This window comes from Glycine soja, chromosome 15 (assembly GCF_004193775.1).
Source record: "Glycine soja cultivar W05 chromosome 15, ASM419377v2, whole genome shotgun sequence".
NCBI classification, from domain to species: Eukaryota; Viridiplantae; Streptophyta; class Magnoliopsida; order Fabales; family Fabaceae; genus Glycine; species Glycine soja.
The window spans coordinates 3,255,737-3,283,400 of record NC_041016.1 but is presented as its reverse complement, the minus strand read 5'-3'; the positions used below and the strand labels follow the sequence as shown (position 1 = coordinate 3,283,400).

Sequence of the window (27,664 nt, the reverse complement as noted above, 5' to 3'; positions counted from 1 at the left end):
ATCACTATTTCCAAGTTAGTTAATTAGCATTTTCCTTCCATAAAAACAACTTAGTGCATGCAGAATGAACTTGGGAATCAAGGTTCCCTAATGTTAGTACAATCTATGCCTGTTATAATTTTGCAAAGTATGCTTATAGATAATAACACCATAAAATTGCCAATTACACTAAGTAAATAACGGATCCTGGAAATTACCACAAACAAATTTCTCTCCACTACACATTTCTGAAAAACAGAACAAAGTAACAACTTTTGCTTGAGCAAATGCATTGTACATATATCAATCTATAAGCATCTTTTGGCCCTAGTCAGTCTATAATTGATCTCCCCTACCAAAAAATACGGGGTTAAAATCCTTTTAAGTTCTCTATTGTTATGACTGTGATTCCAAAATCTGCACATCTAGCAGCAGCTGATGCTGACTGGATTTTAAGTCAAACCAACTCTGTATAATGAAACTATCCATGATCTTAAATATTGAATGCCCAACTCTGAAGTTAAAGCTGAAGCCACATCACCACTGCAGACATTAGCAGGTGTCAGTTCAGGAAAATTTACCTCCATCTCTGTCACGGATTGTCCTTCAAATTATTTGGATCCCCCTTTTGAACAAGTGTTATGGAGGAGGTTGTCTTTTGAGGCATTTTCCTCGAGAAGCTTTTTCCATAAAGGGAGCCAAAGACAATGACCTGATAGTGTACTGCTATTACAATGCTTATCATAAAATTCATTGAGAAGATCATTGGATCACACATCTAATGTGTGTGTAAGCTTTGATCCATCTACGCATGGTTCAAAATAGGTGCATGTAGGGATAAAGAAAAGTGTGATCTTAGAGTGCAAGTGCAATATGACTCAATTCATTATAATGTTTAGTAAAGGTAAAAAGTGAGTCTTACAGCTCCAATCCACTGTTCCCAGCTAAGAGGATGGGCAAACCACACACATGACAGCATAATGCTCACCAACTGCAACAATTAGAATAAAAAAAACATTGAAAAAAAAACAATTGTCTGGAAAATGAAAAATAGATTTATCTACGCAACTTACCTGTCTTGTCGTCATTATGGTTGCAAATGTCAAAGCACCGAAGGTGCGAATTGTGTATGAAATAAAAAATTGACTAACTGTGGCAACCTGTGAAATCCAATAGTTCAAATATTTCTTCAGTGAAATAGAAGATGAAGAAAATGGGAAATATTTTTGGTTTTGCTTTTATAGCCAAAGGAAAAAATAATTGTAAAAGCATTATAGACCCAGGGATTGGTATCTATTTAAAAAATATCTCAAGACAAATAAAAAGGGAGAATGCTTTATAAAATTCAAAACAGATGGGTGAAGTTTACTTACAGTAGAAAGCAATGCTATGTCAAAGAAACAATCATGATGGTTATAAACAAATTCTACAGCTGGTATTAAATGTCCTTGTAAGATAAGACCTAAATAAAAATATCAAATGTCAAAAGAACGGATTTCTAACTATGAAGCGAGAAAAGAAACAAAGATGAAGTAAAAATAATCATAAAATGGAAAAATATAAGAGAACAACATTTCAGAAAAACAAAAAAACTACTTTCCAAACAAGTCTAGAGAAAGGTCAGATTAACTCAGAAAATTGGATGTGAAGATAGTTTATACTTGCTTTGAAATTGGTAGTCATGGTGAACTGCTAGCTAGTATAGAAATGAGAAAGGAAGGCCAAACAGCAAAAAAACCAATCGAAAGTTTGCCATATTAAATGCTTGAGGGCAAAACATTATTGAATTGAATAAGTTCATCCTTGATCAGTTACAAGTTATATGTTTTCCAAACACCATCAAGACTTCTAGAAATTTTTATCTATCATAAAGCTTTGTCCTCAACAACCCCAACAAATCTTCATATTAAATTACCAGGCAAGAATGTATGACAGTGTAAGCCATAAGGTTCAACAAAAAAATTTCAAACCAACCTGTCAGGCTAAGAATACAAGAGCACAATGTTGTGTAAAATATCTGATTATGTATCTCCATGTCATAGCCTCTAAACAACTTATCTTGGAATGTGCTTGTAAAGCCATCAAACCTAATACATGAAAAATTCGAATCTGATTCAATGACTGACTAGCATGTGAAACATTTTTGTAGATATATTCTTAAAGTAAGTTGGTATAAGCATGCATTCAAGAGTCTGAAAGTAAAAAAGTACAAACTAATTCAAAATGAGATTTTAGCTATATAATGGGCTTCAAATCACCAGTACAGCTCAAACCAACCAAAAATGTTCATAATGATTATGTAGTTGCCCATAATAACTCTGAACATTGAAAGCCAGGTAAAATAAAAATTATATGCAGGAAATTATTCAAAGTGATAGGTGAGCAAGATAATTTAATTAATTTTTTCCCAACATTGAGAACAGTTGGACAACTAAAATACCTTCCATGTCACAACCAGTGGATGTAGCATTACTTTTTGGACCCTTCCCCTTTAACATATAAAATCACACACTTAAAGATATATTAAGTTCTGTGGCATACCCAAGATAGCCAACCATTAGGAGAACTCCCCAAACTGTATTTTCCCTTCCTCTACTGTAAGGACTCATGTCTGCTCCTGCCTACAATTAAAAAAACACAAGCATGAGTTTAGCTTATTGCAGAATCATGCCAGCAATCAAGAGTAAGAAAGTGATATTTGTTAAATTATGCTTTCCAAATGGAACATGAGCAAAAAAAAGACACATTTGTCAACAAAAACTATCTCTCAGTTGTTATAATTACATGCATAGAATCTGGTAAGGCTTGCGAGTCAACAACACAATATCAACCCCTCAGTTTATAACCCAATTGTTCAAAAGTGCGTATTCTATCAGAACTGACTCTCTCCCTATGGATCAATGCAATCAATTGGGTGAGTAGTGTGCATGAGTTGTTGTACACCCCTTGGTACCTAAGTTCAATTCCTACGAATAAAAATAAGAGTCATGCTTTATTTGCATTGGTTATTTAAGTAGATAACAATGTCAAATTTTTTATTAGTTTAGAACTTCCAAGTCTTTGGACAAAATAGTGCATAAAGCTTCTTAGGAGTGTTTCTATAATGATTCTGGACAATTCAAAAGCCATGTTATTTCTTTGGGTTTTGTCTAATGTTGTGTTTGGTTGAGATGATGGAAATAGAAGAGAGATATTTGAATTAAAGGATAATAATATCCTCACTCACAGAACATTCTTATCATGTCTTCAACAAAAGTCCTCTTTATTACCAAAAGAAATAACAGTGCCGCCCACATGCAACATCAAATCACTGAAGAACGCTAATATGGTAGCATATGGGTATTCATTGCCATTTCTTCAATAAAAAATGATTGCATAAACCATAAAGACCAATGATGAATTTGATAATAAAGCAGTAGGAAAAAAATTGGTTCAAAAACCCAGTAATTACCGGATATAGGATAAATACTGAGCAACCAAGGGTAATTAAAAAAGCCAACAAATAGTCAGGTCCCTGGTATCTCTTCTGCATAATGAGGGCACCCCAGACCTGCATGACACACAAAAGGATAAAGACAGTGGGAAAGAGAGAGAATTGAGTTTAAGTATTTGACCAATTTGAACCAAATGTTTAAAGATAATGGAATGATTGCAAAATTGTGAGGTCAAACAATAAGATTCAACTACCAACTTTGTTAAGATTACATATTATTCTGTTATTTATGATTAGATAGTAATTAGTGATTTAGTCCTTATTACTCATCATTAGATTGATCCTATTTAATCAATATTGATCCTATTTGTTCATTATAAATAAAGGCTTAGTATGGTCATCCTTGACACACATTACACAATAAAGCACTATTATAAAGGGGAGATTGTTGGAGTACAAGTGTGAGGAAAAAACCAATATTAAATAAGAATGGGAAGAATAAACACCATATAAGTGAGGATACTACCTATAAACGTAAGCCTTAAGTTTTTGGGTTAAAGTTTGGTGTTAAGTTCACTCATATGGTTTGCTCATGGCCCACTGGTAAAAATCTCCTCAGTGTTTACCCCTCGAATTTCCCAACAATTGGTATCAGAGCTGATGATTTGATTTGGTGACCGGCTCAGACGAGTAAATGACAGTGATGGATCCATGGACATGGAGATCTCTTGTATCGAAAGTCTTTCTGACGGTTGAGGCCAAACAGTGGGTCCACAAGTGTTGCGACGGTGCAAGGTACTAGAGTATGTTTGCAAGATTGACTAGATGAACTGGGATAGCCATGGCTAAGCTCTAAGGGCCACCATTGGATTCTCATAGATTGAAAATGACTTCTGCTTGAGGGAGAGACTATCATGTGGAAGAGACTTACACTTGAGGTAAAGATTATTGGACTACAAGTGTTAGATGAAATCACACATCAGGAAGGAATGAGAAGGTTGAACACCATATAAGTGAGGTTAAGACTCATAAACTTGAGCCATAAGATTTTGGGTTAAAGTGTGGTATCAAGTTCACTCATATGATTTGCTTATAACCCATTAGTGAAAATCTTCATTTACCCCCTTGGATTTCCTATGAGCTAACTTTTGGGGTTAAGTTAGGTCAAACCCATATTCTAAGATGGTATAGAGCCTATCCTAGATCCATTAACGAACCACCCACCATATTATTCATACACTAAGCCCAAAAGTGCTTGAGCGTGTTGGAAAAAATACAAGTCTCACATCGGCTAGAGATAGTGCCAAGATATAATATATAAGTTGGGAGCAACCTTCATTCTGTGAGTTGACTTTTGGGGTTAAGTTAGGCCAAACCCACATTCTAAAAAAATTTACAAATACCAGCGATGTAATATAATTAATATATAAATTAGCCACTCATCACCATAAATGCAACTTAGATTATTAGGTATAGTATTAAAGTTTGACCTACCATAACTGGTATCGTTTTTGCACATTTGGCAAGGGTTTGAACAGGAAAACTAACATATTTGAGGGCCTGTAAAAAGAAATATGATTATTCCAGAAAACATGGTTGCTAACTTGTAACCATTAACATTAGCAACTTTTTATGAGCTTACAGGCAAACAGAAAATATGACACTTACCTCATACTGGCAAGTTGTAGTTAGTATGTTTGATACCGAGATAAGGCAATACTTATAAATGGGAGCTACTGGGTCCATTGCTTTTTTACTTGCCTGTAAGAAACATTGAAAATTATGAAGAAAAATGTAGTCACAGGAAAGGTACACCTTAATTGAAACACTGCAAAATGTATCAAACCTACGCAAGCATGTGACAGTATTTTTGCATACACTTACCAGCAAAGAACAAGCAGAAACAGCAGATGTTGTGATGCGGTTGCAGAAAACAAGAAACAGTGAATGCTTGAAATACTCCTTTTCTGCTCCATACGGCACTCTCATGATCTTTTCCTGTTGCAAGAAAGAAATTTCTAATGTAAATTCCTGGATAAATGTTGGACTCTGACAGAACTTTGATACTACTATGAACTATCCATTCAAAAGAAAGAAATCCTGGTCTAATTTGTATGAACCCACTCGTACCTTGTATGCAAATTATACAGCAAAATAAGCATCAAATTACTAAGTATGACTACTCCAACCAAGAGTATTAGCAACCCGATCATGTTTGTTGCTTGTACAACAACAAAAGCCTTATCTCACTAGGTGAACGTTTGTTGTTAATACTATTCCTTCCCCCCCCCCCCCCCCCCCCGTCTCTTTTTATGTACAACAACGTATTGTCCAGGGATGCCTAGCAATGGTATTCTAATTTATCAAACCAAGAGTATATTTACTAAGTTAATTGCAGCCATTGTTAAAAGCTCAAGATTTGACTCATTAAGAAGAGTTAGACCCAGTGAAGGAAATGTGCAGAAACGATTAGAGATCACTAATTTCACTCGGTTTTGAACTACCACAGTGCCCCCCAGAATCTGCATTTCTATAATAACAATAATAATAACGAGATTGAAGAAAAAAATAAAGAGATCCTAGCACTGTTATGACAAATGAAGAGATAGATGCGACAAGTAAATGAATGAACTAAAGAAAATGAAACCTGCAAGACACCATAGGTGACGAGGGTAAGCATGATTCCAGCGACAGCAAATGCCCCTTTCCAGAACTTGTTGTCTCTGGAAATGGAATCAACTGAAACAGCAGAACTAGTGGATGATTCCGCCATACCCCAAATACATACAACACAATACAATACAAGAGGCTGTGGGACCTCAGCTAGGGGATCAAAACCCCGACATCGAATTTTGAATGTTAGAGTTAGAGAGGTGTGTGTGTCGCGTCTTAGCTCAACTCTTAACCTCGGAGACTCAGAAGAACTAACTGAGACATAGCATTAGTTTTGTTTTGTTTTGGGTTCTGTTAGAGAGAGAGAGAGAGAGATTCATAAGCATCGCTTTCTCCGGCATCATTTTCTGTGAGATTAATAAAAGCAAGAGAACTGGTTTGCCACGTCAGCTTGCATTCACCATCATCAACAATACGGTATAGTACACGGATTTGTTTTGTTCTTTTGTTTGCCAAATTGCCATGAAAAAAGCCCTTTCCATTTTGGACGTGTCAACCCCTCCCCCCAAACCAAGAATTCGATTTCGATCAATTTTGCTTTCAGTTGATTCGGCTTCTTTGATTCACTAACTACATCTTTACTATTGACTCTTTTTTAAGATTTCTGTGTGTTTTAACAATTATTTTATCCCTAAAAATAAGAAAGGTGTGTCAAGTTATATGTGGTTTATAATTATAGCAGTAGTTAAAAGATAAACATACGGGAGATGCCAAAGATTGGAAAGAAAATGAGAAAATAAAATTCAAATAAAGCAATACATGATTTATAGCGGTCAAAGGGTATGGTATACAAAAGTAAAGGCTTAAATATTTTATTCTCCTATTTTTTAATTTTTTAATTTTTTTCATCTATTTTAAAATAGAGATATTTAGTTCTTATATTTTTTAAAATTCATAATTTTAGTCTTCCAATTTAAAAATAAAAACATTTAATCTTCTTATTTTATAAAAATATGTAATTTTGATCCTTCCTTAAAAAAGAAAAAAGTTGGTTGTTGAAAGATTAATTTAGACTATGAGGTTAATTAAATAAATAATCGCATGTTATATCACTAAATTTTTGAATTATATCATGTTAATTTATTAACCGATCAACATTTTAAATTTGATGGAATGATTAAAGTCGCAGATTTTAGAAAACTAAAAGATTAAATGTTTTTATTTTAAAATAAGAGATTAAAATTATGAATTTTAAAAAATAAGATAATTAAATATCTCTATTTTAAAATATAGAGATGAAACTTGTGAATTTTAAAAAATACAACACCAAAATTACATAAGTCAAAAGTAAAAATCAAATGTGAATATCGTTTTTATTATAAGTATAGATGTATAGATTTTCATTTTTCACATGACACGTTTATTTTTCTAAATATTGATATATAGATGAATTTTTATTACATTTTTTACACGATACGATCATAAAATAAGATCTAGTCGTTTTAACGCGTCATTCTATTTATTATTATGGTATGACAATAAATTAAATTTTATTGAATGTCTATATAAAAATATTTTTATTAACAATTTATATAAATAAAAATAAAAATTTTAATGGTATTTTCTTAATTTTTTAACAGTAAAGTCATATAATAAGAAAGATTTTTGTACAACACAACTACGAATGGATATTTAACCAATGAAAAATGTTCAATGTGCATTTCAATGGGCGGAAGGAACTGAGAGATAGAAATAAAAAGAAACTAATAGACATGACAATTTATATAATGAGAAAAGGAGAGAGATGAAGAGAACCTAGATATAATAAAAAATATATTTCTTGAACACTCCATAAGCTAATATACCCGGAGAGGGAAGAAAAAATGATAGGTAATGGATACTTGATGAGACAAAAAGAGAGGAATGAAGGGTGTTAATGGGATCTCTAAAACATTGGTGTACTAGTTCACTGATAGTAACTTTTAACCAAATGAGAGCAATTGTTATTTAAGATGACAAACCGCTAGGCAATAGTCATACTCATACCACTCGTTATTATGCACAAAAAGGTTGTGGTTCTTAGTCTTTGCTAAAGTACAACTAGCTAGAAATATTGGATAACGGTTCCTTGTGGAATCACATCCATAACTAGAGGTGGATTCTTTTTCCTATTTTCCTTGTATATTATTTTGCGTTACATGAAATAAGAACACAAATTTGTGTGTGTTTCAGTTTCTGAGAATAAATTTTCAAGTCCCAGCCTATGGACTCTGCTTCATTCGCTCATCCTTTGATTTCCCACGTCATCACTAGCTCAAGGTATTTACACATTCCCTACGTAACACTTGTGTTCTCTCTAAATTCAAGTTAAATATTCTTAATTTATCCTCAGCTTGCATCGTTCCTACGGTATTCATCACAGTGCAAGACTAGGCCTATGGAAGAACAAAGTCTGGAACTCAGCTTGTTGTGCTGCTGGAGTAGAAGACTTGTTTGACGATAGTAATTTGAAGAGAAATGAGAATGGTTCCCTCTTAGGTGCCTTAAATAATAACGAGTCTTCTTCAGCTTCATTTGAAACGTTAGACGCTGAACTAACACCAGAAACCACTGATTTCTTTGTCAGTGATGCCGAAGGTGATCCAGATTGTCCCTCTAAAGGCTACTCTTCCATTGAACGAGCGCTTAATGCATTACGCCAAGGCAAGGTTGGTTCTGCGCAATTTCTCAGTCATTTTGTCTAGCAAATATGTTAATTTTCCAGTTTTATTAGTGATCTCAAGTTCCCATCTTCAATATGTGGTTCTACCTAGCTCAAACAAAATCATCTCAAATGAAATAAATAATACACTTGTGATTCTTACCAAAAAGCAGAGATAATAAAATGAAATTAAATATTGTCCCAGAAGGTAAAAGCTCATTCAAACAGGATCTTATTGCATGTTTTCTTTTCTCAATAGCTATCTAATAAGGTGTTGTTCTCCAAAATAAGCTAATGTATGAGTGAAGTACACATATAAATTCTCTTGTTTATGTGTACCGTGTACGTTTGATGAATAACCTGACAACTGGTGCAATTTTCTTTTGTAGTTTGTGATTGTGGTAGATGATGAAAACGGCGATATTGAAGGAAATCTTATCATGGCTGCATCTCTTACTAGTCCCAAGGATATTGCCTTCATGATTAAGCACGGATCAGGGATCGTTTCTGTTGGCATGAAAGAGGAGGATCTTCAAAGACTGAACCTCCCTTTAATGTCACCAGAGACTGAAGATGAGGACTCTTCTGCTCCCACCTTCACTATCACAGTGGTATGTATTATCATATTCAAAGTTTTGAATCCTATCTATATCAAGTTACTTAGATTGGTGCTTCAATCTGAAGCTCAACAGAGATCATTGCAATTGACATTATGAAACTCTGTTGTTTTACCTTAGGATGTGAAATCTGGAACTTCTACGGGTGTATCAGCTGCTGATAGAGCGAAAACTGTTCTTGCTCTGTCATCTCCTGAGTCCAAATCAGAGGATTTCAGAAAACCGGGTCATGTGTTTCCTCTTAAGTACAGAAATGGTGGGGTTCTTAGAAGAGCAGGTCACACTGAGGCCTCACTGGACTTAGTTGCACTGGCTGGCTTGCCCCCAATTTCTGTTCTTTCGGCTCTTGTTGATGAAAATGATGGCTCTATGCAATCTTTGCTCAATTTAAGAAAGTTAGCATCGGAATACACCTTACCAATTGTCTCAATAACTGATTTGATAAGGTAAGTGAGTAATCAATCACCTTAATTTACCTTTCCTTCACGGTCGAGAAATTGTAAATGATATTTATTCCTTCTTAGTATTTCTAAGTTCTGCTAGTTGCATTCAACACTCGACTTTAATTGGTTTATAAGCTAATCAAATTCACTTAATGATGTGATCTGTTTACTTGTTCTTCAAGGTATCGGAGAAAGAGAGAAAAATTGGTTGAAAGAACCTCAGTTTCTCGCCTGCCTACTAAATGGGGCCTATTTCAAGCATATTGCTACAGCTCAAAGTTGGATGGAACTGAACATGTGGCTGTTGTAAAGGTAAGAAAGTTCTCTACAAAAGGGGTTCACACTTTCACCTTGTTTGTAGTATGAGTATCCCATTCACTTTCTCTACAAAGCTGCTAACACACTCATGAATAAAGAGTCTGTATGGTGAAGCATAACTTTGTTAATTGATTTTCATGGAATATATGTACAAGAAAGAGCTTAAAACAAACTGAATGATTTTTTCTGAATTATAATCTCTTATGATCAGTTACTTATTGTCTTGTAAATATACATAGGGAGACATGGGAGATGGACAAGATGTGCTAGTACGAGTACATTCAGAATGTTTAACTGGGGATATATTTGGATCAGCTCGGTGTGACTGTGGCAACCAGTTAGATTTGGCAATGCGGTTAATAGAAGAAGCAGGTAGGGGAGTAGTTGTGTATCTTCGAGGTCATGAGGGAAGAGGCATTGGCCTTGGTCACAAACTTAAAGCGTATAATTTGCAGGATCAAGGTCATGACACGGTCCAAGCAAACATAGAACTCGGCTTAGCTGTTGATGCTCGTGAATATGGGATTGGTGCACAGGTCAGATTCATCATCCATTCATTCTCGCTTATACTATGTGTTTTAAATTAATCAATAATGAGCCAAGGTTTTAATGTTACCCTTTAAACCTCTCTTGTCTAACCCACTCTTAGTGTCTTGTAATATTTAATTTCAAGCAAGAAAGAGTTATTTGATGGAGAAAATTTAATCATCCCATCATATAGGCTATGTTTGTTTCCCCGTTGTGCACCCTTTAAACCGCCGTTCAAGCAAAAGTAAAAAATTATTACTTCTCACATATTACTGCTTTGAAATGTGTGTCCGTTCATTCAAACGTTAAACCACAAACTCATATAATTTGCACAGTTCTAATTGATTGAAAGTGTAATAAACTTTACATGTATCAAAAGTTTAGTAATTTGATGGAAGAATACATTTCAAACAATTGGTGTTATAAATGAGAAAATTTAGTTCGAAAATAAGCTAATCTTGGTGCTGATAAATTAATAAACATGAAAATGTGCAGATTTTGAGGGATATAGGAGTTCGAACAATGCGGCTTATGACAAACAACCCAGCAAAGTTTGTTGGTCTTAAAGGATATGGTTTGGCAGTGGTAGGGCGAGTTCCTGTGTTGACACCAATCACAGAGGAAAACAAGAGATACCTGGAAACAAAAAGGACCAAAATGGGTCATATTTATGGCTCTGATTTACAAGGATCATTACCTGGATTCAACGGTTCTACTGTAAATAACGGAGACTCACTGGAGAACACATAGTCTACACAAAAACTTACAGCAAAAAAGAAGAAAAAAGAATCTCATATAGTGTAAAAAATTATTTAAAGGATGAAATTCATTTGTGAAAATTGTATTCAGTTTCCTGTACGTACAGTTGCTGCTCGAAAGTTTTAAATTGCCTGATATTTCATTGCTTTATTTTATTTTTATATTGAAAATAAGTTCCTTAAAAAAATACTAGTTAAAAAAATTCAATACACTTAATCATTTAAAAAAATATATATAAATATTGAATTTTTAAAATATTTATAATGTACTAAATGTTTTTTTTATTAAATATTGGGTCATATATATATATATATATATATATATATATATATATATATATATATAAACCGATTAATGTTTTTTACTCAAAATACTTTTTTTTACTCAAAATTTAGATTAACGCCTCTTACATGAGAATAAACAATTATCATGAGATGTCATTTGAGCTGACACCTCGTATTATCTGTGCGACAAAAATAACTTATGCAGATAAATTCTTTTTTTTTTTACACTTGTTTTGGATTTTTTTTATACTAGTTTTGTGTTTAGCCTTGATATGATGTTGAAACATTTTACTCAAAATATAATCTATTTTAAATTGATTAATATTTATCTTTTTATTTTTTTGAAACAAATGCTATTTCATAGATAAAAAGATGAAAGAAATAAAAATATCATGTGTTGCAGGGTGGGGATATAGTATTATGCATATAAATAATATTTAAGTACTATTAGTGAAACATGAAAAAATCAAATTAAATAAATCTTTGGCAAATATTTTTATTTATCGCGATGTAAAAATAAACATCAAATGGGAATTATATTGATGTATATATTTACTATTTTTATTTAAGTTTATATATAATAAAATAGGACTATATTATTAATTTATTTAACTCGATACTATATTATTAATGAAACATACAAAAAAAAAACGAATTAAATTAAACAAATATTCAAAAAAAAATTAGACTGAAAATATAATCTTCGTCGTCTTGGGTTTAGACGCGAATGTTGTCAATGGGCCTAGCTAGGCTAGCCCATGGGTCTTAACCGAAACAATTTCATACGTAGCCCGTGTATAAGACGGAACCAAACCCTAGAACTTACCGGTGCCTCTGCTTCCTACACGCAGGTTGTGCTCTATACTCTCCCATTGTCTCTCCGTCTGGTTCAGTTCATATAACGAGTCTTATGTTCGTGTTGTTTTTCTTTTAGGGTTTCCCGAAGATTTAACACCTATGGCTCCTAAAGGTATTGTTTTAATATTTCGAAATCCGGCTTATGAAAATTGCGAGCCGGTGGTTAAGCATCTATATTTACTCTCTGATTAGGTACTCACATGTCAAAGTCAAACCTTGTTTTCGCTGTTGGATAATGAAAATTAGGGATTCCATGAATGTTGTAGGGATTGAGATTAAGTATTTCTATGTGTGCTGTTAGGTTAATTCTTCCAGTGTTACTGGAATGGAATTAGGTAATTATCTGCATTGTGTTGAAGATTATGCTGTTTAAAAAGTAGTTAGCTTTTGATTATTTTGTATGGAGTGTGATGTGTGACTAGAGCAAGTGTTTAATGCAGCTGATAGTTTAAAGAAGGCTGATCCAAAGGCACAAGCCTTGAAAACTGCTAAGGCTGTTAAGTCAGGTGCTACTTTAAAGAAAAAGACCAAGAAGATCCGAACATCTGTTACCTTCCATCGACCAAAGACCTTGAAAAAGGATAGGAACCCTAAATACCCACGCATTAGTGCTCCACCCAGGAACAAGCTTGATCACTATCAGATATTGAAGTATCCTCTCACAACTGAGTCTGCAATGAAGAAGATTGAAGACAACAACACTTTGGTTTTCATAGTCGACTTGCGGGCTGACAAGAAGAAGATCAAGGATGCAGTCAAGAAGATGTATGATATTCAGACCAAGAAAGTAAACACCTTAATCAGGTGAGTCTTTATGTAGTGATGCTTTTAGAATTTGTTTGATGATTTTTTATTGCTAATGACAATGGTATGCTTGCAGTGAATTTTATTACTGAGACATACATGTTTTGTGCTTTTTGGTTTGTGGCATGCTGGTGTGACAACGGGTTCATGTTGTGCACAGGGAAACTTTGAAATGTGGCATATGAAACCCAATGTTGCCATAACATGCAAATGAAACAACAAATTTGTATGAAAAACTTGCATTGATACTTACAACAAATCATTTCTTCTGAATTTAGATTTTTCTGTTGCAGGCCCGACGGCACCAAGAAGGCTTATGTCCGGTTGACACCTGATTATGACGCCCTGGATGTGGCCAACAAGATTGGAATTATCTAAACTAATTCCTGGCCTCACCAAAGTCGATTTCTGTTTAGATGGTAGTTTGTTTTGTGAACATTGAGGGGAGACATTTGAAGGTTTTTTTTTTTTTTTTTTGAAAGGGAGACATTTGAAGGTTAAGTTCTAAATTTTGCGGTTTGTTATTTGGTGTATTTTAGTTCAATTGGAATTATATTTACATTGTTACAATTTCAAATTTGATGAGTAAATGGGCCGTTATTATTATCCAATGTAAGTTTTTGAGCAACTTTTTCAATGCTGGATATACCACCGTCACCTCTAATTATATACCTCTGGTCCTATTTATTTGTAGTGTATTTTATTCTAGTTTCTTATAAATAAGATTCAGGAGGTAATACTGAATTTAATTTTGAAGCACCATTTAACATACAAATAAGGCATATAAGATTGAATGAGATGGTGATAGGACAAGAAGTCCTCCACACTGAAATTCCCTCTCAACACTTTCTTTCTCTAGTCAAATACCCTCAACTGGTTCTCCAGTGTCTTTCCTTCTTCGACCTTTGTTGTCTCACAGCACATCTTCTATAATCTCCTCTCCCGCCGAGGTTGCCTCCCAACAAACTTAAAAGAGTGTATAAAAAAAAAAGTTAAGAATTGTTCTCAACACTTTAAGAGTGTTTAAAACACTGATAATGCTAATTAATTAGCAACAGGAAAAATGGTTACCTGACACAACGAAAAAAGTAGTTAGGTTTGCCAAGCCAATATTTTCGGCCATTTGTATGTTGTGTTTAAAAGAATGTTGATGTTGGTCTTCTCTCATTTGTATGAATTGGTCAATTTGGCACAAGAGCCTAATATACGTGTAGTATCAAGTGTGTTTTTCAAAGTTGTGGTATACTGTAGTCTGTAGGCATGTGACACTATCCGCTTGCTGGCACTACTTATATCCTCGTATTAGGCCAGAGAGATGCTTCCTCATACACATTACCATTAGTAATTACGATAGTATAGATGATATGGTACGGTGATACAAATACAAATAAGCAGAATAATTTGGAAAAATGCCCAATTCTAAAGAAATTATTGATGGTCCAAAAAAATGAGATTATTTTGGCTGTTCAATTTACGTCTCCATTCTACCAAGTATGGTCACAATCCCTAGTTTGCGTATTTATGGTAGATTCCTCAAGTCACTGCTTAGACCAAATACTTTTATCTTGTACTCCTACTCCTCAAATGAACAAGTAAACAAGAAACCCATGTTATAGGAATTATTACCCATAAAACTAAATTGGGCACCTCTAACTATTCCAATTCAAACTATTGCAAATTTATTACTCACATTGCTAACCCCTTTTAGATAAAACTAAATTGGGCACCTCTAACAAGTTTACAAGACGAGTTTCATTTAAATTTAATTTTCCAACCTATAATTCCGACACACTATGTGAAGGCTTAATTCAGACACTTAAGTTTTTTTTTTTTTTTTTAAAGAAAAAAAGAATTCTTGATACTTGAAGTTTGAATCATGATAAGTCTAACTTTAGAAGAATGCAAAAGGATTGGCCATGTTATGAACAACTCTCCTCAAAAGTGATTGTCAACACAAATTAATCAGAAGACTGTGTCATCATGACCTACACAAGCTCTGCAAAGAGGGCAATTCCAATGAGACCGAAGCCACGTGTCAATGCATGAAACGTGGAAACCGTGGGTGCAATTAAGAAGAAGTTTGAGCCATTCCCCCAAACAAATGGCCCAGTCCGCATTAACTGGCATATGTTCCCCCTCAACCTCGTCTCTCTTAAACTCACACACTGGAAGAGAAATTATCACACAGGACTCAAAGTTACCGCTTCGAAAATCCATAGAATACTCATTAGGAATTGTTTCCTCAGCCAATTGCCCTTTCTACCACCAGAGTTTGAACGCTTAAGTCTAGACAAAAAACGCACAAGATTTTTCCACTCACTCTCCATAATGAACAACATACATACTGCAAAAAATATACCAGCGTCTCTAGCCGCCAAGCCTAAAGACATTTTAATCAGACGTAATTAAAATGCGAGGTTACATAGAGTTTCTAAGGGGTTTCAATAAAACTTATTTGGAAGATATTATATATGAAAATTGTACCGCCAAACAGACGCACTGTTGGAGATTATGTCAAGGATTTCGCATTGTATTAATTTGCTATTTCGGTTATAACTCTTTTCTTTTATGATACCGATGTTAACAATAATATCTATGAACATATATATTCGTATTTGGAGCAGAAGCATGGACTAATTACTTGCGCCGCAAATTCTCAAATAAGACTACTTATATAAACAAATCATTCAGAAAAAATTTTGTTTTTCTGTTGGAAAAAAAAAACATGAACAAAGATATTAGATGAAACACATAAGGCAACATAATAAAGACAAGGAAGAATATGAATTTAAGATGCTTCAACACTTTTTTGTTTATGTCCAGCACAACATCTCATTAACTTTTATTATTATTTTTGGACAAATTTAAGAATGACTTCCTCTTTCTCGGATTTTCCTCTTCACAGGACCCTTTTTACTGACACTTTCTCCATTTTAATCTTAAAATCGATAATAATATCTTAAAATTAGAAAAAAATTCTGTAAACAATTTCATTACTCCCACTTACCCATAAACAGATGAGAATGTAATATGTTTGGTTAGATATAAAACAAAAGAACCAGACAACAGGATTCTTAAGTTTGTCAAAAAAGCACAAGGAAAAAATAAAATCAAATTTTGAAATAAATTGTCACGTTTGGAAATAAGGACTTACTCTTCAACTAGGACCAAAATATGTCAGCTTGAGGATTGAATCAAAGCCCGGGTATGCCATTTACACCAATAAATTCTAACTCCATTTACAGAATAAAAAAACTTGGGAGGGGGAACTAATTGCGTAGAAGATGCTGATGGCTCTGTGGAATCCTCGATGGTGCGAGATTCTTGCAAGTAGCATTTGAAGTCATCTGGAATGAATTGTTGACAACAGAAACATTGAGCGTAGTAGGCTGTGTAGAATAATGAGAGGGTGCAAGCATTGGTTTTTTAAGTGAATTCAATGTATTCACATTATTATTATTGGAAGCAAAGTCTTGAACATTGAGAGGTGGAATCTTTATGTTCTGCAAAGGAGGGGGGTTTCGCCACGTGGGAAGTGGCCCCGCAACAAGGAGTGTCTGAAGCAAAGGACCCGCGTCCATCACAGCTTTGAGGAGATTACCCTTTTGAGGCAACACTTTTCCTTTAGCAATGTATTCAATCACCTCGTCCCCAACATCACAGGTGCGCTTTTGAGAGACACACAGGTTGTTTTGAACCGAAGGTTGTTTGAGGTAACCACCCAAGTTGTGGGAGTCGACATTGATGTTGTTCATGTTGGAGAATTCGGGAGGAGAAACTGAATCGAGAAGGGAATCTACGGAGGAGGAAACGTGCGAGGTGCTGTTGGATTCTGTGATGCTAGAGTTTGCTTTGGTTGGTGCATGAATCATCATCATGGAAGGGACTTCGAACAAAGCGGGGGGTGTTAGTTTTTTAACGAGTTTTTGAAGCTCTTGTCTTGCTTCGTCTCTCTCCTGGTATGCCATCTTCAGCAGATTCATCAGTTCCCTCTTCACGTTCTCCATGGTCTCCAGTTCCAGTGTGGTGGCCAAGAGCTTCTGCCTCAACTCATCACAACTCTGCATAATTTGATGAAAATTGTGTTGAGAAAATGGACTGTTGGAAGTCAAGGAATTGTAACTACTTTTAACATTCAGTGATTGCGCACGTCTCATGCACACCGAGATTATTGACTGTGACTCTGTTAGTGTGTGAAAGTGATTTTTTTTTATAGCAAAACCTAAAGAAAGAAAGAAAACGACAACTTTGGTGTGTAGTGTGTACACAAAAAGATCAACCCTTTGGCCTTGAAAATCGAGACTTTTCACCTGCCTCGCTTTTGGATTGTCATAGAACTAAAAAATCTCAATAATCGCCCAAGGAAAAAATATAATTCAAAGCTTTTTGGTAAAAAAAAAAAAAATCAACACAGAATAAGGTTTTAGAAACAGTGAAGCTGTTGATGTTTGATTATTTAATTTGCTGTTTAATAAGAAAGTCAAATTACAGGAAAAGGGTTAAGATAGATATTTCCTTATAAAAGAAGAAAGAAAATATCTAAAATAAAAGTATGATTAATAAAGATATTTGTGCAAAATAAATCAAGAAAGAGAAAATTAAGATAAGGAATCAATCTTTAAGATAAAATTGACATTGTTGGGCCCTGAAAATTAATGCCCAAGAATTCGTCTCCACAATTTTTTCGTGACATGTCTCATTCTTTCAAGAGGTTCAACCGACGAACACGAAAGAAGATGGAAGCAGTGAAAAAACTATACCTGAACTCATAATTCATGTAAGGAAGGAAGAAAAAAACAAAAAACCGGTATATACCATTCTTGATCTAGTAAAACTGTAAAAACAATAAAATACTTGAAAAGAATAAAAAAGTAAAAGAGAAAGAAGGCAACAAATTATGAACCCTTTAACGTTAAACTAATATTGAAACTGGAAAACTAATGAAACAAACCCAGAGAAGACATGTATGTATGCAAGTGTGACGAAAGGAAAAGAGTGATTAATCATTAAGATGATGTAGTGAGGGATGGTGTGGAGAGCAGATAAAGAATTAAGAAATATGCAATGACCCACCTCGTGATAACTGAATATGGAACCCGAGGGATTTTCCATGTGGTTCTGTTATGAAAGAAGAGAACAGGAGCAGAGAAAATTGGAAAACAAAAGTATTATCTAGCTGCTAGGGGAGTTTGAGGATAGGACATTGAGGCTTATTTATAGAGAGAGAGAGGGCACATAAGACAGAACGAAGGGATGGCATGGGAGAGTAGAGTGGGGACTTTCTAACCAATATCCAGAGAAACTTGACCGTATCAATGAAAATCAAGGAATGCCAAAACCTTCCTTATTTTAAAAAATATAATAAAATCTTAGTTTCCACTTTCTAATATGAATATCATTTGAAAATCCCCAAAATTCTCCTACTCTTTTAGGACCCCTCTAATGTTTCTGTCCCCGTGACCAGTTATTTAATTTGGTTAAGTTTTTTTTTATATTTTATAATTATATACAATCCTCTAATAACAAAAAGGAAAAATACACATCAATGATTTTTTTTATTTATTAGTAAAGGTTGTTGTCGGTTCAAGAAAAAGCGAATTTTTTTTATTCTCTTTTTTCTAAACTTTATAGAATGCATCTTACAAGAATGTAGTGGAAAAGATAAAGGCTATCTCTTAATTTGATATATTATATAAACCTACAAAATCACCCCTAAAACCGATCGAGAATGTTAACTAATTAGAGAAATTTAAAATAATGATTTAGTATAAAAGTATACGCAATATTTTTTTAAAAAAGTAACCAACTTATTTCATTTCGATAAGAACTTGTTCAAAATCAGATAAACCATGAAGGAAGTGGAGACTAACATATAACAAAACGCTCTAGCTGGTGCATAAATAACTTAATTAACTTGTCTCCTAACCGATATGTCTTGATAGTTAGATAACAAATAAAGGAAGTCTCGACACTTTTTTAATAATCTAACCAAACTTAGAGTGATCCTCTTTCCTAGAATCCACACTGTCAATTACTAAATATTTTAATGTGGTTTTCAATAAAATTTTATTCATTTATTTTTAAAGATTAAATTATATATATATATATATATATATATATATATATATATATAGTTATGTGTAATTTAGTTTCTCTAGTTTGTTTTAGTTAATTAATTTTTCTATTTTTAAAATTAAGTAAAATTAATTCTTTCTTTGATATGTTAGTTTACCTAAATATTTAAATTTATTATTTTTTAATTTAAATATTTCAGAATTTACAATGAAATTGAGATATATATGAAACGATGTAAAAGTTTAAAGGGTAAAAATTTAGTGAAATTTTGAGAAAAAAAAATGTTTTAGTTAGTATTTTAATAAAGGGTAGTTTAATCCCCTTAAAAAACAAGATAGTTTAATCTCCGTTTGTGAAGTTTTTAGTTTGAAAAGTAAATATTTTTAAGTTAAAAAAACGATCAGAGACCAAATTCCTAAAGTTTTTTTTTTATAAAAAAAATTAAAGATTAAAATTACATGTAATCTAAATTAAGAGAGTAAAATAAAATTGAACCGTTTTTTAATTAGATCGAGTTCTTAAAACACGTTGTAATAATAAAATTTGTACTAAGTGATACCAAATTTAATGGATTTGATAACAAGTTGTCATCCCTGTCAATTTTAAATAAACTCCACCTAGCTTGTATCAATTTGTGATCAAGTTTTTCATATGGATTTCTTTTGATAGACAAAAATTAAGCAACGAACTGAAACTCTAGAAACAAAAGTAAGTTTGAAGCACAAAGAAAATAATCATTGAAATTTTTTTATGGCCATAATAATTCTAAGAAATCAAAACTTGCTGGTTTATATTATTGGACACCTTTTTTTTGGGTGAACTTATAGAATACATAGACTAATTGTTGTTGACCTATTTCGTGGTAATTAATTGTCTCTAACTCAAGGTTTAAAAAATGCAACTGCATTAAAGTAGGAGACAAAAACAAGGGTCACATGAGAGTAATAAGAGAAAGTGAGAACTTTCTCACCAAGATCCGCAGAAATTTGATCTTATCAATAAAAATTAAAAGGAATGCCAAAACCTTCCTTAAAAAAAGAACCAGAGAGTTTCCAGTTTCCACATTCCAATATTTTCTATTGGAAGAATATGATTTGAGAATATCCAAAACTCTCTTAATTTGAGAAAAATAAATACCAATGCCTTTTTTTCATTTATTAATAAAATTTATTTTTTTGAAATATACATTAACACCCCATATAGCAATTGACACCTAGTGAGAGATAGATAAAAATAACAAAAGTATAGGTATGATAGTTTGACATGAAGAGAGTGATAGAGAAAAACAATGTATGTTAGATGTTTAAAAAATATGAATGTTCATATATCATCACTCTTATTTTTTTTGTGAATTATTATTAAAGGTTATGTTACTGGTGTAAGTAAAAGTTTAGAATTATTTTGGTAGAGTGAAATATAATGGAGTATAAAAGAATGAAAAATCAATATTTTTGGGATTGCAAGGAAAAAGATTAACTAACCAAGTAAAGTACTGCGCATAAGTCGTTCTAAAGAAGGGACAGGAAAAAAAATTGAATTAAAGTAGTGCGAAGGAGGTATATGATCACATTTTTAAAAAATAAAATAAAAAGCTTATTTTATTGAAAAAAGTATTTTTATTAATTAAAAAAAAACAAACAGGCCCATCATCTCTATAATCATGAGGTATACTTGTATGTCACATTTGTTTAATTATCTTCGTATAAGGATAGGGTTATAACTAGATAGCGATTATACGCGATGCCCAAGAACTTTGAACTCCACTATCTAAATAAAAGTTGACTTAGTACGTACTTGGCAAGTTTTTCCTTCGTCTAAAAATTATCTGTTATGGACATGTTTAAATAAAAAAAAAATTGGAAGCTCTTTTAGGAAATAAAAGTAAATAAAAAAATTTCCATAAATTAAAATTAACTTATATATAACTTTCTCATATAATTTGTAGATGCTTTCTCAATGTAACTTTCTTTAAAAGCTGGATTTTAATTTTAACATAAGAAGTTTTTTTTTTCCTTTCTAAAAATACTTATAAAGAAATTTATTCAAATTGACCCAATATACAGGGAATTTCGTTCGCTGTTAATCATTGGTTCAAATTCTATCTCCAACCCTTTTAATTCACTAAAAAAACGCTGGCTCATGCACTTAAAGATAAAGTGCTAAAGCTTATTTCCAGAAATTAACGTTCTTTTTTAACTTCTTGTTTCTCAGTTTTTAAAAGAACCCCCCCTCAGTACTATTTAATTTTCTAATTTATAGACAGTACAAAACATCAAACATGAAAAAGACAACCTCGTTCTGAGTTATACCAACGGCAACGAACGTGGATGGAGAATTTTGTTGGAAAGCCCGAATATTTTATTTTAGTTCCCGACAAACCGCGCATCGGCACACTACTATGTTTTGTCGCTACCGTTTAAACCAAACACTGAAAATAGATTTAGTATATTGTTTCCAAATTTTAATCTAAGACGAAGAAACCCGCTTCACTTATCATCGATATATATTAATATAATTTTGTTCAAGAGTTATAAATGAATAAATTAGGGGAAAATGAACGAGTCTGTTATAAAGCTATTATTTTTTGTTGTTGAAAAATGGTTTATGAAAAACGAGGGGAAACTTTAAATAGAACCGAATTGAAAAAATGACCCATTATTGCATTAATTTTTTTTAGTGGATGACTGATAACAAGTCTAACAAGGAGGTGGGAAATATATAGAAGAATCAAACTCATACGTACGCTTAGAGTTGAATTAATTAATGTCTTATATATAACTCAATCTAGTAAGCTAATTTGAAGAGACAAATAAAATACTACTATCAATGAAAACATTTTCGTTGTTTTTGAGTTTTGGTTGAAGGGAAGAAAAGTCCAAAATCACACTATATCTATAGTTGCACACGACAAATTAAGCTGCTTAGTTAAAAGTCACACATTCTGAATACAATGTATCTACCTGCGGCTCATCACATGCATTGTACGTGATTACATGTGCAAGCAATCTAAGAGACTTTGCTTTGTCAGTTGTACACCTCCAAAGGTTTACCCTTCCGCAATTCTGCAACATATAAAAATATAGTATTAGCGTAGCGATCAGATATAGTAACAATATTATTAGTCACAACTCACAAGTTAGTAATAAAGTAATATGTTGTCGCATAAATGTACTCTGTTGAGATATATAAAACTTTATTTAAATCAATGAATCTAATGCTCAGGAAAACAGAGTACTCTTTTCTTTTTATTTTGAGAGAAAGATTATAAGTTATTACATGCGGTTTTTCAAAATTTAATTAATGTTCTATATTTTTCTCTCTATAAGATAATGTCAAACTTTGTCTACTTAGATCCTCAACAAATAAATAAAAAAACTGTCTAATTAAATAAACCGACCTTAACTAAGTTGGGCTATATATATTACAGCTCGTTTTCTGGAGTACTAGTTATTTAACTCAGGTCATATAACTTGTTAATTGTATCTGTCAAAAAAAAAAAAAACTTGTGAATTGTAACGAAATGTGATAATAAGATTCATTGGTATCAAGTTTGCTTTTTTGTTGTTGGGTAACTTGGTCAGAAAGCTAGGGTGCCAGGATTAGTTAACCCATAACCTGCTCATCTCATCTCACAAACGGGTAACGATTCTACCTGTCGTATGCTATATATACAGTACTTTTGTCGTATGTTACATTATCAAATTGGCACGTTAAGAATCATAAATTTGTGTATATATATATTATTGTTGTTGTTGCTGTTCCTACTATGTTTTGTATGCAATGTTGTCTTTATCACTGTAATATAAGGAGGATTGAGGAGCAGTAGCAGCGAGCGTATGAGATTATTATTCATGATAACTGGGAGAGTGCACATGGCAATTAGGTATAAGTCACGTGGGAGCCCCGAGGACGAGACACGTTTGGAGAAAACTGAGTCAGCAAAAGGAAAAACTTGCTCACACACACGCGAGGATCGTATCGCATGGCCATTCTAGCTCGACGCTTGGCGTGTTCATTGGGCCACAAAGCATGTGCAAAGGTACTATATATGTGTCATATATGGCCATTCGCCATTGGTAGGTTGCACTTGCACGTGTCTCAGGCTGCCAGCAACTCCTTGACTTCATGGAAAGGCTTAAAGTATAGATGTTTAAAGTTAGTGTATACCTGATAAGAAATATTAATTTATATATTTTTAGACTAAAATATTTTGGATAATGAAGAGTCTAGAGAAATTATGTTAGTAGACATTCTCGCTAATTGGTGGTTAGCTATTTATTGGCTTGAATAGTATAGTTCTCAACTTGAATAACAATAAATATTAAATATATTAATTGTAAATAAGGGTATTATTGACAAAATTACAAATTTAGTATTGAATTTGCAAAACATTAATAATTTTGGAACAAAATTAAAATGTTAAAACATTTATAGTTTGAGAATAGAAAGAACACATTTTTGCCACAAATGACACTCCTCCTCCATAAGATTGTTAATTATCTTCATCTTTTTATTTTTGGGTTGGTGTTGGGGGCTTAGGTCTATGTAGCTTAATTTGGGCTAAGTCGATTCTAAACGTAGAAAATTAGAAGCTAACATATATCGCTTCTACATGGATGTGAATACCGAATGTGATTATTGGCAAACGCAACACACTTCCAAACATGTTACAAAAGAATGTTTGGATTCACACTTAATTATATAATTTAAAAACACGTTGAATTGTTAGATAATATAATTTTTTAGTAAATATTTACAACTTTGTTTTCACATTGAAAAACTAATTTTAAGTTAAAAAAATAATTATACAATTATTTTGAAGTCATACCAAATTCAAACACTTATTCTAAGTCTCGACGAGCAATGCCTCGACCCTAGCTCGAAAACCATTACCACTCGAAGATTCATCGCTTATGGTTGTTGTCTCTTTCTTTAGTCTCATTAAGTAGTAGTCCACACAACTATAAAACCCTAACAAGATTAGTAGTGCATCTTGAGACCCATAATCTAGGCTAGAAGAAGGACCAACTCGTCATCACCTATGGACTAGGACCCTAGCATGGATGAAGGGATAAAATCTTGGACTAGCCAACAAGTACATATTTTTCTCATAATGATGTCGTTATATTTGTCGATCTGACTCTAATTTGAATGTTGGAGCACTAGTCCTTACAAATACACATCCACCACCATAGATTTGAAGCACATGCATATACAGGCATTGTCTGATTTGCAAAAACTCCCAACTACATTAGAAGGCCACTTTGCCACGTGTCAACATCCCCTTCCTCTATAACTCATAACAAAATATTATCAATTTACTTTTAAAATAAAAATATCTAAACATAAATGATTTGACTTCAAAATCAATTTTCCATATATATGCTCATGCAAAAATACACTTTCCAGTTTCCATGTAAGGTGAAGGAGTCAGTCAGTACTATACATTCAATTTATATAGTTTTATACCTCTTTTTTCTTTTATGGTAAATAGTTAAACTAAACAGAACTTATAGAATAGTAGACTTTTAATTTGCTGATGGTACAAAGCTACCATAAAACTGGTTCTTTTACTTGGTTTTTTCCGCCTCTTGTTTCTCTCTTCAACTGTCTGATTCACCGGTTTTTCATGTTCATAACGCGATGATGCAAAACTAGATAGAAATGAGAGAGAACTACAACTATAGAAATCGCCATCAGATGGGACATAGATATAAATTAAACCATGACTTGCACAGTGTGTAACCCAATAAATGATCAATCCAACTTGCAGTTGTGGTCTGCAGTCCTTAGTTATATATACTTGGTTTTACGAAATGACAGAGACGTGGCAAATAAAAAAGGCTTCACTTGAATTTATCTAAATGTAACACATCACCCCCCTATAGTATGGGAATTAAATTGAATTGTAAATAATAAAATAAAAGATTTTTATTAATCTCCTCTACCACTTTTTAGTATTTACCATCCAATAGTAACATTTTTCTTTTGCGATTAGTCTACAAACACTTTATAGAATCTGCCTATTAGAGAAGAATATTTGTCTCCTAGACTAGAACACATTTCGTGAGTGCAACTTACTGGAGAGAGTTGATTAAGATGCCGAAAGCTGGTTGTTAAATGCTATAGATGTTATAATGCCACTAACCAATCAAGCTACGGTCTTTAGGAGCATATCCCTGTCATTTATCCGAAGCAATTACTTTAACATTGGATACTGAAAAGGTAATAGGTAACGGATTAAGATCGTCAATGTCTTTGCCAAAAGCAAATGTCCATTTTCAACATTTATTTGACCATATTTATACATACGAAAAAGGTGGTTGGAGTTTGGTTTGACTCCCCCCAACAAAGGAGAAAAAGCTACAAATATCAAAGCTTCATCAGGACTTGAGAGTTGAAAGTCCAAAATTTGAACATCACACTCACAGAATGATGAAAGTTTATATTTATCTTCTTGCGGAGTAGCAGAGAGGAGATTCGTATCGTATCATAGTCGAGGAGATTGACAAGTTGGTCGATGAGTAGGTGGGTGGCGGCAGAAAAAGAGCCGAGATTTTAATACGGTGTTGTTCCCTTCTGATCAAGTAATTCAGTATGAAAACGAATAAAAGCCTTTTTCTGGAGAAAACTAAAGAAAATATCACGTAAAACTTTGGAAGTATTGAATTAGTAGGCGATCATTGAAAAAGATATGGGGAAAACTTTTCAAATTAAAAAAAAAAACTTTAGAAGCATTGAATTAGTTGGCGATCACTGAAAATGATATGGAGAAAACTTTTCAAATTAAAGAAGAAAATGAAAAATCGAGTCAAACGCTAGTCCTTATATATCAATGAGAGAAGTGTTTGTATGAAAGAATGAATATAGAATATACATGAATGGTTGATATTATTACAAGTTATGTAATGATCACGTGATTTTATTGTAATAAAAGTCCCTTTATCTAATATGACACTCTTATGTATATATTGTAAGAAAAATTATGCCAAGAATACATATTTTATGAGTTCAGAACATCAATTTAAAATTATTTACTTGTTGAAGACAGGCGCCAAATTAAAGGTGCATCAATCCTTGAAGTTAAGTATTTTTTTATTATCTGATCACACGTTTTAAATATTAAGATTTTTGGTAGAACAAACCTAAAAAGTAATTAAATGTCGTAATCACAAATGAGATTTAATCTTAGTGCTTATTAATTCTAGACACTTCTCATTATGGGCTTGAGAGTCAGACCCATGCTGATCAAAGTTAGGCATTCAAAGTATATTAAGAATTAATCTCATTATTTATGCATGGGAAGTATTATTGATGGATGATAATATTAACTCATTTTTAAAAAAACAAAACATTATAATTAATTGTAGAACAGTAATTTATGAAATAGATTCTAACATATATATTCAATTTAACTTGGTAGGTGAAGGTAGCAAACAATTGAACTCGAACGGCGATGTGTATATATATGTTATGTATGGTAATCACACTAACTTTCAATACTTATCCTTGTGATGTTCGCAAATCTTTCAGGATATAAGAGGTGTTTTCAAACGTGATTCGAAGTATCAGAACACACAAGCTATGTAATTTAGTGAAACAGGTTAAGTTAATAAATTTCAATATCTATAAAATGTTACTATATATGTTAAATAAATTAGATCAGACTTGTAGAAGCGAGTTCCTTTCCTCCGCCTGTCTCTCTGTATATAAAAATTAAGTCGTAAAAAAGGTGAAGCATAAAGGTGAAGAGAGCTTAGTGGAAGAACAAATAAGCAGAAGTCAAATCATGTTTATCATTCACCCAACGAGAGCAGAGTAATTTCAATTGTAATGATTTTAGGCGCTTAACTAGTCAAGATCTGCACTATTTAATACATATTATTGACTGGACAAACTTGAACAAAAGTTCCACCAATAATCATTTCCACCGGTGTGCGCTTGCATGGGGATTATTATTGCCAAAGGGTTTGAAAAGGTGAAAATGGAATCAAGGGGGCAAAACCAAGGAAATAAAGACACACACAAAAAAAAAAAAAGAAGCTGATGATGCCCATCAACTATGATGAGAGAACCAGACACTTTTGTTCCCCTTATTAATCATTGCTCAGCCTTTGAATATTCTTTTGGAATTCGGGACAATATTTTGAACATAATGAAATATGATTATTAGTTAATCTACGTACAAACGGTGGAATTAAAGATGACGTCAAAGATTAATGACTACAACGAAATAATGCTGACTATAAGAT

At 32.9% G+C, this 27,664-nt stretch overlaps 4 protein-coding genes across 9 annotated transcripts; 2 read left to right on the top strand and 2 right to left on the bottom strand.

The window, feature by feature from the left end:
• Positions 1 to 133: 133 nt before the first annotated feature.
• On the bottom strand, positions 134 to 6,610 carry LOC114388298 (UDP-galactose/UDP-glucose transporter 5-like). Of its 2 annotated transcripts, XM_028348714.1 has the most exons (11): positions 6,060 to 6,609; positions 5,297 to 5,410; positions 5,081 to 5,173; positions 4,907 to 4,972; positions 3,431 to 3,529; positions 2,521 to 2,600; positions 1,954 to 2,066; positions 1,353 to 1,441; positions 1,053 to 1,139; positions 902 to 970; positions 134 to 691 (listed from the first exon to the last, which is right to left on the bottom strand). In XM_028348714.1, the coding sequence occupies exons 1-11, from the start codon at positions 6,183 to 6,185 to the stop codon at positions 572 to 574; spliced, it is 1,056 nt and encodes a 351-aa protein (XP_028204515.1). In that variant the 5' UTR covers positions 6,186 to 6,609; the 3' UTR covers positions 134 to 571. The 2 variants fall into 2 exon arrangements, with proteins under 2 accessions (XP_028204515.1, XP_028204517.1); XM_028348716.1 differs by lacking the exon at positions 4,907 to 4,972 and having other exon boundaries at positions 6,060 to 6,610.
• Positions 6,611 to 8,083: 1,473 nt separating this feature from the next.
• Positions 8,084 to 11,541, top strand: LOC114388296 (monofunctional riboflavin biosynthesis protein RIBA 3, chloroplastic-like). 4 transcript variants are annotated; one of them, XM_028348712.1, is made up of 8 exons: positions 8,084 to 8,179; positions 8,258 to 8,344; positions 8,448 to 8,733; positions 9,116 to 9,337; positions 9,464 to 9,789; positions 9,969 to 10,098; positions 10,344 to 10,640; positions 11,128 to 11,541. In XM_028348712.1, the coding sequence occupies exons 2-8, from the start codon at positions 8,289 to 8,291 to the stop codon at positions 11,380 to 11,382; spliced, it is 1,572 nt and encodes a 523-aa protein (XP_028204513.1). In that variant the 5' UTR covers positions 8,084 to 8,179; positions 8,258 to 8,288; the 3' UTR covers positions 11,383 to 11,541. The 4 variants fall into 4 exon arrangements, with proteins under 4 accessions (XP_028204513.1, XP_028204512.1, XP_028204514.1 ...); XM_028348711.1 differs by having other exon boundaries at positions 8,418 to 8,733; XM_028348713.1 differs by lacking the exon at positions 8,084 to 8,179 and having other exon boundaries at positions 8,206 to 8,344.
• Positions 11,542 to 12,424: 883 nt separating this feature from the next.
• Positions 12,425 to 13,953, top strand: LOC114388548 (60S ribosomal protein L23A). 2 transcript variants are annotated; one of them, XM_028349087.1, is made up of 4 exons: positions 12,425 to 12,526; positions 12,610 to 12,645; positions 12,974 to 13,337; positions 13,631 to 13,953. In XM_028349087.1, the coding sequence occupies exons 2-4, from the start codon at positions 12,633 to 12,635 to the stop codon at positions 13,713 to 13,715; spliced, it is 462 nt and encodes a 153-aa protein (XP_028204888.1). In that variant the 5' UTR covers positions 12,425 to 12,526; positions 12,610 to 12,632; the 3' UTR covers positions 13,716 to 13,953. The 2 variants fall into 2 exon arrangements, with proteins under 2 accessions (XP_028204888.1, XP_028204889.1); XM_028349088.1 differs by lacking the exons at positions 12,425 to 12,526; positions 12,610 to 12,645 and adding an exon at positions 12,763 to 12,868.
• Positions 13,797 to 18,622, bottom strand: LOC114388546. Its single transcript, XM_028349086.1, has 3 exons — positions 18,411 to 18,622; positions 14,409 to 17,398; positions 13,797 to 14,303 (listed from the first exon to the last, which is right to left on the bottom strand). The coding sequence occupies exons 1-2, from the start codon at positions 18,447 to 18,449 to the stop codon at positions 16,607 to 16,609; spliced, it is 831 nt and encodes a 276-aa protein (XP_028204887.1). The 5' UTR covers positions 18,450 to 18,622; the 3' UTR covers positions 13,797 to 14,303; positions 14,409 to 16,606.
• Between the last annotated feature and the right edge of the window lie 9,042 nt (positions 18,623 to 27,664).